This window comes from Schistosoma haematobium, chromosome ZW (assembly GCF_000699445.3).
Source record: "Schistosoma haematobium chromosome ZW, whole genome shotgun sequence".
In the NCBI taxonomy this organism is placed as follows: Eukaryota; Metazoa; Platyhelminthes; class Trematoda; order Strigeidida; family Schistosomatidae; genus Schistosoma; species Schistosoma haematobium.
The window spans coordinates 9,234,658-9,252,463 of NC_067195.1; the positions used below are offsets into that span (position 1 = coordinate 9,234,658).

General features: G+C 30.1%; 1 protein-coding gene across 1 annotated transcript in view; it reads right to left on the reverse strand.

The window, feature by feature from the left end:
• Positions 1 to 16,839, reverse strand: part of WC2_4 (blue light receptor) — a gene marked incomplete at its 3' end in the record, with an annotated part of 31,120 nt that extends 14,281 nt beyond the window's left edge. Inside the window, exon 1 of the mRNA XM_012942763.3 lies at positions 16,436 to 16,839. Coding sequence (XP_012798217.1) covers positions 16,436 to 16,699 — 264 coding nt within the window. The 5' untranslated portion in view covers positions 16,700 to 16,839. The remainder of the gene's footprint in view (positions 1 to 16,435) is intronic.
• Between the last annotated feature and the right edge of the window lie 967 nt (positions 16,840 to 17,806).

Below are 17,806 nucleotides of genomic sequence, written 5' to 3' on the forward strand. Positions count from 1 at the left end.
TTTAACTTCAACCAATTCAAACTATGAATTCATTTTTTTTTTAAAATCAGTGTTCTATGGTTTATAATTTTTCATTTTGACATGTGACACTTCGGAAATATTTATTCATGAATATACACTAGTACAAATATGCCCTGTACATTGTTTCTTAGAAATTAAGAATACAGCTATCAGATCATGATATAATTTGAGATCAAAATATAGGAATGATGTTAAAGATCATGAATACATGTGTTGATATTCTTATGTTTATTAATGGAAGTTATCTTGAATAAATATTAGAAAATTATTGATTAAGTATTTACACAACATTGATGAAACTGATTACTATATGAAACATGGTGATCATATTAAGCCATTCAAACTGTCATATTTTGAATTGGGTTCGAAATTTAAACAAGTTGATCTTTTAGATTAAATTATGAGATGGTGAAGATTTGTAGCTCAGGTGGATGATTTTGGTGGAGTTTTGTTCTCTGAGCCGGATGATTTGGTCGAGGAGCTTTCATCGTTCTTCTGAACGATATCATCAGCACAAACTTCATCGTTCAGAAGAACGATGACAGCTCCACGACCAAACCATCCAGCTCAGAGAACAAAACTGCACCAAGATTAAATTATATTCATATAAAACATAAAACCTAAACATATGATAATATAAACAATCTTATCGTTAATGATACATCATTTAGTTAACAATTACAATTAAGTAAGTCTGGTAAGTTTTTGTTTTTTGCTCATTAAGAATTTAAAATGATTTTTTTTCCTTATTTAGATTAGATTTAGATGATTTTGTATTTTTTTTGATTCTTCTTCTTAGATTACTCTATAAATACAAGCAAATTTAATGAGCTTGGAATATAGTTGCTAAGTAATTCTAAATAAATGAGATAAAAGCAAAAGGTATTATCAAATAAAGGGTTCATTTTCAATTAATGAAAAGATTTTAAAGCCTACTATTATAAATACATACAATGTGAACTTTGTTATTATAAGAAAAAAGATCATAAAGAATAGACAACTATTGTAGTCTAGTAAACTTCAAAGAGAGTTTTAGTGACAAATAAACTTATTGTTGATACTATTACTAAGTTTACATTGGAATTTCTTTTTTTGTGAGTGGATATATTGATCTTTCTGTGCCATTATATTGTGATAAATTGAAATGATGAATACATTTGTCAGGTTCTGTGTTATATATAACTCACTAACTGTCTGATTATTGATTAAGTGGTCATTTACCTGTTTCGGTCTGGGCACCATGGTCAATATCATAGCTCACACACAAATCAAGTGACTTATGTGGCGTATATGTATTCGGTGCCTCTTTGCACCAATATTTATGTGTTCAAATAAATGATCAATTTATACATTGAATGAATTTCAATCGAATGATCAAATTATCGGACAGTTTAACACCATTATGATAAGTTATGAAAAGATTTATGTATATTTATATATAATACTTATTACTGTCGTGGATTCGAATCTCGTGGGGCTGGATCATGGATGGACACTGTTGAAGAGTCCCATATTAGGACGAAATGGTCGTCCAGTGCTTCCAAGTTTCCCGTGATAGTCTAGCTTCAATTGACTCATGAATTCAACTATAAAATTACTAAAATCTCCATAAAACCCCTTCTGATAATACTTATTACTGTGTTGCAAAAATAGAAAGTAAACGTTTGTTACTATAAAGTTATTTGATGATTTCTTTACCTATTAGTGAATAGTTGTATTTAAGTTAACCAACTGTGAAAACAATATTATTATAGATTTTATAGTTAATAACCAGTTTTGATTATATTCTTTTAAATAATGACGTTTTAGAAGGCAAATGATTCAGTAAATTAACTGAAAAATCTAAATATGATAGTACTCACGAGAAGTAAATTAATAGGTACGTATTATTGTGATGTAGGTTACTTATATTGACAAATATAAGTAGTATGTAAAACCACTCAGAAGTGGAATGTCTGGCAGTAGGAGATTGAACTGAACAGAATAGGGATGTAAACAGAGCGCAATTGTAAAAACAATAGAATTTAAAGCGTTATGAAGCAATATTAAGGACAATGAAAGGAAGATGTGCGAATAATGTATTTAATGTATGGTTTTCATATTTTATGAAAGTATTGAGTAATGTTGGATACAAAAACAAATTGGTTATGCCTACCGAGTTCCCGTTCATTACAATATCACCAGAATTTATCAAATAACAAAAAATCTCAATGCGGTGTTTTATAATTTAAAACGATCTTACAGTAGACAATTACTATACGTAAGAAATTATAGATAAGTTAGGACAAACATTCAAATCAACTAACTATATCTTTCAATAGTTGAATTTATGAGTCGATCTAAGCTAGACCACCACTGAAAACCTTGAAACGCTGGATGGCTGTTTCATTCTAGTATGTGACTTCTCAGTAGTGCATATTCTCGACCTCACCTCGCAAGACTAGAACCCAGAATCTTTGGTCTCGTGAGTGAACACTTAACCTCTAGACCAATTAGCCAATATCCAATGGTGTTATTGTCTTACTTCAATCGATGCATGATCTTGCGGTCGTTCAATGCTTCTAGGCGTTCAATGATAATCTCCTTTAGATCAACTCATAAATTCAACTATTTAAATTACTACAATCTCTACAACCCCCCTATCCTGATAATAACCATTTCCATTTGATTTTATTATATTTCAATACTTGTTTTTTTTCGTTCATTTATTCTTTTACCAGTCTAATTTACTAGTAATTTGATTCATTTGGCGGTAAAAATAAAACTAGTCAAAAATAGTTTTTTGTTTGTTCACTTCATCTATTCAAAACGTGAAATTAAATGTTTTTTTGTTACTTTCACTCTTTACCATATTTTGTCTACTCAATATCTATATCTATCTATATATATATATATATACATATAGGTACATAAATCTTTACAATATTGAAAGCGTATTCATACTGATTTACTGTTCCTTTGTTCGTTTGTTTGTTTGTTCTTGTCACTATTAATTTAATAATTTACATGAATGTCTATTAATATAAACAACTATAAATTACAAATTTTTTTTAATGAGAACACAACCTTTTCATAGTCATTATATATGTATGTATTATAATGGAAGTACTATATAGTGGTAATATTACATTATTACACAAAATATTATCGTCTTTTTGTTTTAGTACAGTAAAAGTAGACTTACTCACATTCATATGATCCAGTTAAAGAAATTCAAAAGACACAGATATATAGAAGAAAAGAAATCATTATTTATATACTTTGAATATTTAACCATTTGAAATATGCTCCTATATTTTCTTTTGTCTTCTCTATTCATTTCATTATTATTATTATTATTATCATCTTGATATTTAGACCAGACAATTTGAAATATTTCAAAACTTGTACAATAGAGGCAAATTTAAAACGCCCCTATTATTAAGGGGAAGAAACTAAAGATTATATATATCTATACATGTATATATGGTATACATTAACTACAGGTCGGGAAAATACCACACCTAGTTTGTTTGCTGTTTTTTTCTCTCGCTTTTTTTGATGACAATCTCTAGTGTAAGTGTCCAGACAATAAAATCTTTAACTGCTTTTATCCATATCATTATTATTATTGTAACGACGATGCATTACCGTTATCATTAAGAAACACTATAGAGTTTTTTTTGTTCTTTTCTAACCGTCTACTTAAATTTCCCGCTTTCGAATAGAACAATTAATTAATGTTTATATTTGGATTGAAGAATAAATAAACATAAACTGAATGACAATTATTTATTATGTTTTTATATGATTACTGTTTTTTTTCTCTGTTTCTCGTTGTTGTAGTTGTTGTTGTTATACCGATAAAAGTATGTATTTCATGAGAGACGAGACATGAATATATATACTGTCAGTACTAAGCAACTGAAAGCATAGACAAATATAAATGAAACATTAGAATGGCGTCTATAAACGCGTGTATGTACGTATATATGTATGTATGTGTTTATATTGCTTTGAATGTTTGTGTGAATTAGGATTGGGTAGAAATTGTAGTAATAATAATAAGAGATTAACCATGTTAAGGAGATTTATTAGTTTAATAATTTATTTCATAAGGATATATGAGAGATCTGAATTTGTTATTCTGATGTCTTTCCTAACTGTCAACAGACTAAAACTTTTTTTTGTTTTAAAAAAATTCATTAATTTGTGATTCCAGTTAAGTAGCAAATATTCAGTAAACGTTTTGATGAAAGAAGTCACTACCTGACGTAATAGTTTTTGTTAAGTCTAAGATCTATTTGTTTAACTCTGATATAATTGATCAAAGTATGATCTCAATATAATTCAATCTATTTAAGCAAAGATGGATAGTGGCTAGTAGTGGAATCCGGTTCGACACGTGATTTGTCCTATTTTAGACTGCTCAACTGGATTTACCTGTATCTGAGTTGATGTTCACTCTGGGACTCGAACTCAGTACCATTCGCTTCAAACGCCATCACGTTATCCACTTAGCTACTGAGTTCTGAAAGATACTTGCTTGTGCAATGGGGTGAAGTTTAAATTCACTTGGCGTTGTTTTACTTGTATCTTTGCTTAAAAAGCTTGTAACTTAAGGCTATATCGAGGCAATCCACACAGGATGCACATATGCTAATATGATCCTGATCAATTGCAGTTCTAAATGACAATAGGAAGATACAAGTAAAACAAAACCAAGTGAATTTATAATTCAATCTATATTTAAAACATATGACTCCAATTTTACATTTTGAAAAAAGGTGCCTATTTCTTTGAATAACCATTGTGATTGTTCCCTTCTTGTAATTTTAAGAGCTCAAAACTAATAAAATCTCTATCAAACCATAAAATCAACATAATCTAGTTTGATATTAAAAGTGGTATGTAATTATAAAATGAGTTAGCCATATTATATCAGCTTCAAGTAGTCTAGTGAAATAAACACTTGCTTATTATGCAATAACTCTCAGAAATGTTTTATCTAATGAAAACAACCAGAAATTCTTTTATTATTATTTTCGTTTGTTTTGTTTTTTAAATACTTCGCATTATTTTTCTTGTTAATCTCTAGCTTTCTCCTTGCGCCACCACTACTCTCTAACTGTAAATTGTATGAATATCCTCCAATTGATCACCTAAAATTAGATAACAGTATTAAGTGCTTTATCAAAAGATAACTATCACTAGATTCATTTATTTACTATGTAAAATCATAATAATTTAATGGTTATTTAAGCGTAGTGAAAACGTAATGGTTGTTAAATTTACACTATCATTATTATTATTGTTATTATTACTAATAATTAGGATCTGTGTATCTATGCGTGTGCAGTTGTAATCATACGTTCCATCTTAGCTTTATCATCATTTGTTATATTTTGTCTGTTTGTGTTTTCCTTTCCTAATAATAATAATAATAATAATAATAAGTATTATTGTTGACATTATTGTGAAATTATTTCTACGAATAGAGAATACTCCACTTCGTATTATTACAGTTATCGTCGTCGTCGTTATCATCATAGTTATCAAGGGTAGCAGCAGCATCAGCAATAATGTGATCACTAACTTACTGACAACCGTAACCGACATTTATGCAAATTTTCTATGTACATAAGCACACACGGGAAATAATGTACAACTTTAATTTTTGGTTATTTCCCCCCTTGTGTGTCTAATATTTTCATATAAACTATGAATTATGATAAATAAAATTACTACTAACTAGTTTTGTTGAAAGGTAAGTTTTTTTCTATCGCTGATGATTAACGTCACTTCTATTTTTCTTGTATTAACTGCCAACTTATGGTTTATATAACTAAATAGACTCTGATGGTTTATTTCATACATTGTACTTAAAGGGAAATAGTTTATAACTGATGTATACAACAAGACTTTAGCTTAACTAAACAGTGAATTAGTACAATTCGTTTGTAAAATAGAATATTTATCATATCAATAATTTACAATTGAATCAGTTGTAGATTACGTGTTTCAAATTTATTAAAAATAGGACATAAAGCAAAGTTCCATTCAGCTTTTTAGTGAGTCATTCAGCTACAACGTAGGACCAGGCAAATATATGCATCGGTCCAAGTTGCTATAGCATAGGAAGATGAACACCGGATTCATAGAAAAAGTTAGTTCAATGGTGTTAATTTTTAGTGAGACTATAATTTGTGAAGATATTTGAACAATATTAAAGTGATCTTAAGAATGATCATCTATTTGACAAAATGAAAAAGAGTTTGTAAATTAGGATTAAGATTTAAAGTTAGATGTCGGGGTTAGGTATTAAAGTAAGGGTTATCATCATGAAATGACATAAGTTATAATTCCAAAATGTTACTTAACTAAATAGATTTCGCGCCAAAAATCCCTAACTTGCTATCCTTAATTTCATTGGTTCACTCATAAATTAAAACTCCGCCAGATTTTTTGAAAAGCTATGCTTTTCACTTATTTTCTTCCTCTTATTAAAGATTTAAGAATTATAAAAATGAATATTTATATATGAGATATTATATGTCAGTGGAAGAAAAAGGCTTCGACAATTTGCTCTATTCAACATTCAGAAGTCACATTAAAGTAAAGACTTAAATACAAGATTAAATGTTTAATAGATTTCGATCGTCATTACTCGTTAACATGGAAGTTGTATGAATCATAGCTTCATACAAGATGATTCTCATTATTTATTTTTCATCTATAGTCTAACAGAAATTGATTATCAGTAAATTTGAATGATCGTTTACCGGTATATGTAATTTGATTCCCAATGATATAGAATAGATGGAATATGGTTAGCAGTAGAATTCAGACTGCGTGTTTTATCTCGTTTGGGACTCATCAGCTGGATGCACTTACATCCCAGAGTTTTAAGTCAGAATGACACCGTTGGCTTCGAACTCCATCGAGTTATCCATATAGCCACTGAGTCCAGACAACTGATTATTTGTGTATTGGGTATGAATTTTAATTGAATTTGCAATGACTTGGATTATCCTGTTGTTGATATTTTGATTGAAATCTGATCAGTCTTGGTTGACATATAAGGATTAGTTCTATCTAGTTATTATGACACAAGTTAGTATAGAATAGATGGAATGGGACTAATCGGATAACGCAGTGGCGTTTATAGTGAATGTTGATTGGTTCAAGTTCCGGAGTTCCCGCATTCCATCTATTCTATAATAACTTGTGTCATAATATCTCTATAGAAGTAGCCCTTATATGTCAATCAAGACTGATCAAATTTCAATCAAAATATCAACAATAGGATAATCCAGATCATTTCAAATTGAATGAGATATTAATAAATCACAAAGGAATTAGAATGGATTTTAAATTAGTTAACATGGTACATAAAAGCTTTAAATTTATAGATGCTTATATAAAACATGATTTTAATGTTACTAGTAAAGTACAATTTATTTTGCATGGTGAAATATAATGTACAAGTATGCTGATTAATTAGAGACCTGGCATATTTTTATGCATTTGACATAAATATCTAATACTTGGTTGGGGTCCGCGTGACTATTTTAACCAACGTTTGGAGACTCTTGGTGACATGGCTCAGAATCAATCATAATGTCGTAGATAAATATACTCACTGTCTTCCCTTTATCTATGAGATTAAAATCGCTTCATATCTCTCTTTCCACGAAATAATTCTTTCTTCCTGTACTATATCCTTATATGCAATTTTTTTTATATATTACCACCATTGGATCAACTACTTCTATGAATTCAGTGTTCATCTTGTTGTGTTAATGAGGTATGGCAACTTGGATCGATGCACATATGTGCCTGGTCTTACGTTGTAGCTGACTGACTGTTTGCATTTCATTATTAAACAAACTAAAGAATGCTAATATGCAGGATATTTAAACATTAATGCCATTTATTTAGTCATTTCAACAAGTTATCTTTCAAGTACAACTAAGTAAGATGCTCTTCATCAAAATTCAACTAATTAACACTATTGCTGTGAATTGAAGAAGACACTATTGAATCACTGTAAAACTTAGTTGATATTGAAGCACTTGCTTATTTGACCTTAAATGGTCTTCATAATATTATTAATGTCATAACAATTATATCTGGGAGAAGACTGTTTGAACTTTCTTCTACAAATACATTATAGTGTTTTTCAAAGCAAATTCATCTACCTCATTACATCATCGAAATATATATAATATTACAAAGCAGAAATAAGGTATATTAATTTATAATTACTTAATATATGTAATTCATACTTTCTAAAGTTTGTTCTATTCATTATTGTGTAGTATAGCACATAGGTTCAATATTCAATAAAATACGATTCTATTGAAAACAAACTACAATAAAGATTATAGAAACTTATTAGTTGAATTCATGAGTTGATCTAAACTAGACCAACATGGAAAACTCAGAAGCATTAAATGACTGTCTCGTCCTAGTATGGGACTCAAAAGTGCATATCCACGATTCCGCTTGCGGCATTCAAACCCAGAATCTTCGGCCTCAGGTTTGAACACTTAACCTTTAGACCATTAAGCCAGCATCCGACGCTGTTAATGTCTGACTTCAATTAATCCACAAAATTACTTCACCGTTCATCATTGTCTTCAGTGAGTAATTACCTCACAACAGACATGAATAAACTCCACTGATCATAGCTTCTTTCAAGAATTGACTCATGAATTCAACTACTAAATTACTACAATCTCCAAAAAAGCCCCCCTTTCTAATAAAGATTATAGACATGAATTATCAGGATATAGTTGATAGGAGAAAAATTCTATCTATATAACCAATATCGATAGAACTATTTCTTATAGTAAGATATCATCTATTAAAATTGTATAAGTATTTTCTTTACTTCAATATACTATTTATAGTAACTGACCATAAATTTTTATTTTGTCTAAATATCCATTATATGATGTGATTTATTTTATTCTTGAAATAAATAAAATAAAATAAAAGGGTATTTGACTGAAAATTCTTCACCTAATGATCATAGTGATGATGATGATGATTTTAAGGCTTTCTAAATCGACCACCAGTGTAATATTTCCGTTAGTTGAAAGATTTATGATGTTTCAACTATTTTTTGGGGGGAGGTGGGAGTCTTTTTGTTTTTGATTTTGTTGTTGTTGCTATTTAAACTGTAACATAAGAAAAACATAAAAATCCCAGTTGAACAAAAAAATCTATCATAGTTGACTTAGTTAGTTTTAAAGATAAATGTTTATTACACTTTGTAAGTGAAAGTATAAAACTACATATATAGATATAGAAAGATATTTCATTGTTATTTATTGATGCCTATAAAACTGTCATGTTTATTTTATGTAAAAAGAAAAATGGTTCATTATTGCGGCTAAGAGAAGTTGTTTTATGTGAAAAGGATAATATTAATATTATTAACAATAGTAATGTACTATATATTGAAGAATTAAAGTATTTTAGGGGGATCAGACTTGTTATATGTTAAGATTGACACTAATTATTGGTGAAAATCAATGTTAAAAGTTACATAACAGTGTTTGTTCATTTTGTTATTATCAAGTGGATTGAATAGAAATTGATATTTTACTCAGTCATTATTCTCATTAGTGACTGGCTTCAAGAGGTATTTCCCGGAGTTCTAGTGAAAAGCACTTACCAGTGCAGTTCAACCGCATTATTTATGAGATAGTAACTCACTTAAGACAATGGTGGATGTGTCACTCAATTTCATGGGTTGGTTGAACTTAGACATTAACACAATTGGATGTCGGCCAGCTCAGTGGTGTAGAGGTTAAGCGCTCGTACGCAAGACTGAACTCGCTAAGCGTACTCGTGGATGGGCACTGTTGAGGAGTCCCACATTAGGACGAAACGGCCGTCCAGTGCTTCCAGGTTTTTCATGGTGGTCTAGTCACTATTGACTCATGATCTCAACTACTGAAATTACTATAATATCTGCAAATCCCACACAATATTACCACACTGAATTAAAATTATCAAAACAAATGTCAGAGTAATCGATGTAGTAACACTACTATTAATAGTACTGGACATTAGATATAAACAGTGTGATGAAAGGAAAAAAGAATGAATTGACGCAATGAATAAAGTAAATAAATGGTTTTAAAACTCAGGTTATAAGGGAAGCTAAAGAGCGAATACACCCGTGTCATTGTGACTGATTCTGAGTAACACATCACGATGTCTCAAAATATTGGTAGTGACAGACAAATAGATTCTAACCAAGCAGTCTGAATCATTTGGGATTGTTCAGTTCATTAGTCAACATCTTCATGTGCTGATGCTCTGTCTTGGTTTGAAAGCCGATAAATTTTCTTCAATCTATTTCTAAACTGATGAATTTCAGCTACAAAAATCAATGAATATTTACCACTTCACCAATCAGTTTTTTAATTATACCTAGTACCTTAGGTTCAACTTTATCATTGCTCACTCAACGACCTCAACACATACCAGCAATAACTCCCAGACCTCTATAATGAAATATTAATAACTTATTTGCGAAGCTACGATATATCAATTGGAATAGATTGGACCGCTAAGAAGTGAACTCATTCTCCATTTGTCACACATTTATCACACTTAAGACAATAGATAACTCAAGTTGTCAAGCACAAACCAACTTTATCAAACGCTAACCCATTAATGTTAATAAAAGTTCCTGTTTAAATCAATCGATCATCACTATAGAAACACAAACTAATATTTTTAATGAATAAATTAAAATCAGTAAAATATCCATCAAACATTATGATAGTTATGCATAAAACATTCGATTAATGAATGAAACGTTTATTTGTCTCAAAATAAAAAGAGAGAGGGAAAGAAACAATCTCTCAAAAATCTTAGTTTCTCCAAACAAAAGGTAAACATGAAGAAGAAAGAATAAACAACAAATCATGAATATAGAGAATAATATCGAAGACGGTAATGACGATGATGATGAAGAAGAAGATGAAGATGGTGTTCCTCGAATGTTATATATATCCAAAGAAAAGGATTAGAGAAGATAGTAAGCAGTGTATACATGATTGACATTTACCGAAATCATAAATTATAATTATTTATTTATTAATGAATCATTTACTTTTAATAAATTAATGATTAATTCATGTATTTATTTGTAATCTAGGCTACTTATAGGTAAGTAATATCGGTATATAATGATAAATAATGGTAATCTCAGTGTTTACAATGATTATCAATGGTGGGTTGTGTTAGGAAACACGCACACATACACACACACGTACAAAAAAACACATAGTCTTTACTGTTCATTACACAAACTACTATTTTTAATTATCATTAATGTGAATATTATCAAAGATTTATATACTTGATAATGGTTTATTATAAAATATATACAATTCAATCGAAAAGACTATAATCGATCATAAATGTGTACATTGGATTCAACCACATTTTATATAATATCTGCCTTAATATAGTTTATAATTAGAATGCAAAAGATACATGTATGAATATGAATTTAAGCATAAATCAGATATGATCAGAATGGGGTTTGTGGAAATTGTAATAATAGTTGAATTAGTTGAATTCATGAGTTGATCACGAAAGATCATCGATCAATTGAAGTTAGACAACAACACTATTGGATGCCATTTCAGTAGTGTAGACGTTAAGTGTTCATTCGAGAGATCGAATATCTTGATTTCGAGTCATGCATACAGGATAGAAGATACACACTACTGAATAGTCCCATACTAGGACGAGACGGCCGTCCAATGCTTCAAGGTTTTGAATGGTGATCTAACTTACATTGACTCATGAATTTAACTATCAGAAACCAGATAGACTTTTTCTTAATCATTCTCCTTGATTTTAAAAAAATTTAACTGATTAATAATGTCTACAATGAATTATAATAATTTTATGTTTTGATAAACTTATTCATTAGTTATTTGGGTATGAGCCGTACTCTAGGTATGAGGGCTAGTGATACTATTCGGTTACTCAAAACAAAGCAGGTGAAATAACAAAACCGTCTAATAAATATACTGGTCTGGGGATTTGTGGAGACTGTAGTATTTTCATAGTTGAATTTACGAGTCAATCTTAGCTGGACCACCATTCAAATCCTGGACGCACTGAATGACCGTTTCGTTCTAGTGCGAGACTACTCAGCGAAGCACATCCACGATCCCTCACATGGCATTCGAATGTAAGACCTTCAGTCTCATGCGCGAATGTTTAATCTTCAAGTTTCACGTGTGGGATCGTGGACGCACACTGTTGAGGAGTCCCATACTAGGACGACCATCTAATTACACCACAGCATAGTTTTATCTTAAATTTAAGGTTCTGTGTTGGAATCTCGCGACGGGATCGTGGATGCGGATTGTTGAAGAGTCCCATACTAGGACGAAACGGTCGTCCATTGCTTCTAGGTTTTTCAATGGTGGTCTAGTTTCAAATGACTCATAATCTCAACCATTCAAATTACTATAATATCCACAAAAACACTTTTCTGAAAATATTAACTCTAGAAATGAATAAAACAATCATTTTTTCTATTTATTTCTCCTTAAACAAATGAGTACACAAAAAACAATGGATTAAAATAAATTAAAATTGAAAAATAATTAAACTATGATTACTGATGAGAATAGGAGTTTGATATGTGATGTATGCAATCTAGTTATTTTCAATGTGTTGTTCAGAACTTGTGAAATATTGACTTGTGAGGAGTGAGCTGATTTTCGTTCTAATCGAGGATATATTGAACATATCTTCATCCTCTGTCGAATGTCAGAATACTGCCATAATTATTACAGACCAGGAGTCGTTATATTACTTGATATCAGAGTGGCCTATAATTCGTTAGATAATAGAATTCTATGGGATTGTCTGTTGAAAAATTGTTTGTCTGAGAAGTTTGTTAACATTTTAAAACTTCAAATACAAATACGTCAATGAGGGCAAGGAAATGTAACAACTTCTCTATTGTGTCATATTATTAGTGGGGTTAACTAGGGTTTCCTAATCTCACGATTCCTCTTTAAATTTACTATCGAGAGTATTCTGGATACAGATATGGAGTAAATGGTAATAATCTGCATCTGTGTACTGTAGAGAACCTTTAGAGTATTAAGTGTCCAGATAATTCCGGCCTACTAGGCAATGAGCTATGCAGTCAACATTTAAACAGTTGGTCAGTGTTCGTATAAGTGACATGCACTCATTACAAAGTACTTTTCCAAGACTGGCAAGAGCATTTGCACTTACTCTTGTCAATGAGCTGTTAGAAATAGTTTTAAAGTTTCGTATATCTGTGTAGTAATGTGGTTGCTGGTAGTACCTTAACAGATGAGACGAATCTATGTATAGTGAAACCCAAAGAGAACATGAGAATATGGGGGACTTTAGGGACAGACGTCATATTAATCTGGCTGTTTAAAAATTCGGATTTACAAGGCGTCAATGAGCTTTTTTTCTATGCTTGTGAAAATTAACCTCTCTTAGTTAGGGAATTGAGACGATCCTATCTGTTTCATTATGCTTATCTCCGAAAGATGGTTTACATTCGGTGGTCACTAAAAGAATCTTTGAATATCTCTTTAGTATTGTTCACTGAACTGTCGCTTCTATTATACACTGTTTTAGTTATAGGTATTTTTTTATATTAGTTTTTCTTCATTCTCTTCAAATTAAGCCTGTCTTCTTAACAATATTATCAATACTTTGTGTGTCACATTCTATTTTTTGGTGCTGTATTGCATCAGATTCTTATGCGCTTAGACAGATTAATAATACTAATGATAGTAATAATATATTTGAACTTATCTTTCAAGTTTCCATGGTATAAGTATAGCAAAGTAAATTGGCATGTTGTTATGCTAACTTTGCCTTAATCAATATGTATCAATTCAGTTAATGAAGTGACTTGGTAACATGAAAACATTTGGGTTTCAGTGATTCCCTTTAAAATATTCCCTATCTTTAGTTCGAATAGGCCTTTAGCAATCCTAACATATACATACAAAATGCTACATAAAGTCAAATTCATGTACATGTAATGGGTAACTGAGTTAAATGGGATCAGTGTTTTATGCAAACTATGGTGTTTCTGTGGTGTGAAGATGATTTTATGTATTTATATCATCAGATTTTATATCTCGAATCATCGTGACATCAACCTACTTAACTGTACTACACTAAAGACTGAATAAACTTAGAAAAATGAAAGTAGAATAATATAAACTCATTTCATGAATTTTTCTCAACTTCTCAAACCCTAAAAACAGCAGTACTACTCATCATGACTCTAAGTAGACGGGCTTCTGACGATCATTTGTAAATGATTGTTATAATGAAAAGTTATTAGCTTGGGATCTATGATCAATTGATATTAGATGGTGTTAAAAAATGAACTTCAAATTCTATGCTAAATGATTTAAATATATGTCGGTGTAGGTTTGCTGGATTTTACTGGGATCATGAATCAAAGTTAAGAACCATCGGAAATCTGGAAGCACTAAATGTCCGTTTTGTTCTAGTATGTGACTCTTCAGAAGTGCATATCCATAACCCCTCACGCGACGATCGAACGCAGGACTTTCAGTCTCTTGCCTGAACGTTTAACCGCTAGACCAATAGACTAGCAACTACTATATATACAATAGTAATGATATAAAGACTATTGATATTCTTAGAAACAGATTATTCAAAGTTTTACCGAAAATTTAAGCGTTAGAACTCAGCTGATTGATAAGATTTCAATAGAATAGTACTATACTGTAATCTAGAAACCAAATTTCAGACTTGATGATAGAATAGACATACATCTGGAGTCCTTCGAATTTTTAGTTTCTTAATTCATGATATCTGATTCATTATTTTTTGACACAATCCATATTTATTGATCGAATTGTTTTTGTTGTACAAATGACACGACTATTATTTCACTTTTGTGATATCTATTTATGGATAGTAAAGATCCTTATAGAAGAATATCTAAAAATGTGTTTGTTAAATATTATAATGAATCCAATAAATAGAGTGATTTATGTCACAGTGGTGTATCGGGATAAAGTCTACATACCTGTTTCCCCCCATCTTATTTCATACAAACTAGCTCATACCTTCTGTGAGTGTGCCGATTAAAAACTTCCAAGTAAATGACTAACAACCAACGTTAGATAAAACAATTGGAAGCAGAAATATGACATATTACAACAATGTAAAACATTCTGAAATATATGGTCTTGAATTGAAGTGAATACTATATGTTAAGTACAACAGATTTAAAACGTCGACTCTAAAAAGCAAAAGTTATCTTCCTCTATTTTTGTATGAATGATGCATAATTAGAAATGTAAGGTTTTATACAAGTAAAATGCGATTATTGAATCCTCGAAGAAACTGAATGATTATGATAAATTTATTTATTCAGACTGTTATTCATAAACTAAACATACACTTTGATTGACAATGAATATGTTAAGCACTTTTTAAGGATCTACTAATTTAAGAAATGAATATCATTTGTAAAGTTCATCACATGATGGGATCATCTTACTTATTTACAAATCGATACCAGATCGGTTGATAAATATTTTCAGTGATTACTAATGTAAATAATATATAAAGTCATAATTTGTGTTTTACAACTGCTATATTCTGTCAATAAAGTTACTTTTTACTATAAAACCAGTAAATATATAGTGATAAATGTATCAGTTTCACATTGTTCTAAATAGTAGATAACAAATAAAAGTATTTGTTAACATCAATAGAAAATAATTCATTAATGATGTGTGTATCCGTGTGTGTGAAAATTCCATAATGCTGTTAGTGTACAATATCAGCAGTAAACTAGGTAAGATGAATTTCATCTGAAGTATCATTTTCATGAACGTTGTAAGAATCATCTTTATCATCCATAAAATTTCATCTATTGTAAGGGAAGATAAGAAACGAAGGTCTGGAGCTGAAACCAGATTGATCGATATAGAGAGATCCCCAAGGGGAACTGGCAGACTCTGATTCCAGAACAGTGGTATTCGCCGAATTCAAAAACATGTGGGAACGAATGGTGTACGTACCAACATTTATTAATCAGGTAGCAATAAAGGCCAACTCTACTGAGTTGCAGAATCGATTTCCATGTTACGGGCTCTAGCAGTTGGTCTCTAAGCAAACCACCTACTTCGTCTAAATTCCTGATTAGTGTCATGGCCTACACAAATTTTTATGTAGCATATAATATTTTTAGTGTCTAGCTGTACTAAATTTCATGAGTTAAACAAAAATCGATTATTTTGATTCCCAAATATCGTATGATTATGACTAATATTTACACTAAATTGTGTTATAATGATTAATTCTAAAATATATTGAACATACTAAAAGTTATCAAACTTACTTTTGTCATTAATTGTGGATCAGTGAAATCCGGATTAAGATATGTATTAGTTGGATCATCACATGATTCTGACATACCGGAAATAGATGATACATGACCATCGGTTGAAGATAAACGAGGTGAACTTTGTCTTGATTTACATTGTTGTGAATCAGACATTTTAATAGAACATCCCTGTGATGAATTTAACAAATGTTTCCTCATTTCATTAGTTGTTGATGGTGATTGAATTGGACTGTCGAATTTTGGATGACGTATTCGCATAATTTAAATCAAACGTTTCCTTTTGTTTTGAAAAAAAAATAATATAATCCGTATAAAGTTAATATTTCTGTTATTAAAATATGGATTGTTATCTTTATGAACGTAATATAACGCCAGTTGTCGTTTTAAAGACTCAAATTTTTCTCAATGTACAGAAATATTCATTATTCAACAATATAAGCCAATATCAACCAATAACAGGTTGACTATGTTATAAATCATATTTTATTGCATTCTAATTGGACAATATTATGAACCAATCATATTGAAGTATTTGAAGATCATATAAATCAGATGTGCTGTATTAGTTTATTAAAATCTTAGCCATATGAACCTATTAATATTAATATTATTACTTCAGATTTACACAATGAGTTAAGATAAAATGGATTAAATTTGACATTATTAATATTTTATTTATACTTTCTTTTACGACTTTTTATGAAAAGTACAGTTCGGTAATAATTCAAACAGAGAAATCGACATTCATTTCTTACATAGAATTAAGTAATGAATTGTAATTTGTTAATTAAGTAAAATTACTTAACAATAGCACTATGACAATGTCAATTATACAATAGTTTGAGATATTCCTTAAAGAAGCACTCGAACCATACCCTGCAGTGCTTTAAGTAATCAAATATTATATATACAAGAAATCTAAATATTAACTAAAGATAAGTGACTGAAAGAGTTTTTTGAAAATATTGTAAGACTGAGAATAGGAATATAATTTGTCAGATATATAATAGTATTTGAGCGAGTTAACTTCGCTTGGACTCTATCTTAAACAATTGCTTGTTCTGATTCTGTATATAGGTTTGGTAACCCGACCTCGTAAAAAATGTAATTTATTACAAAATCCTAAACCATAAACTTTGCTTTGAGAGTTGAGGAGTTTTTACATAAAATAGTTTTGAGATTTATTGAAAAAAGCTAAGAGTCCTGTAAAACCACTAGGAAAGACGTTCAGGATGACAACAGAAGATAGTAAATAAAAATTGTTCTCTGAAACTACGGGTAACTTGATTAATTGTAATTTATTTAATGATGGCTATTATTAATTCTAGAATACTCTGTATTTACATTTGGCATAAATCAGTGGTG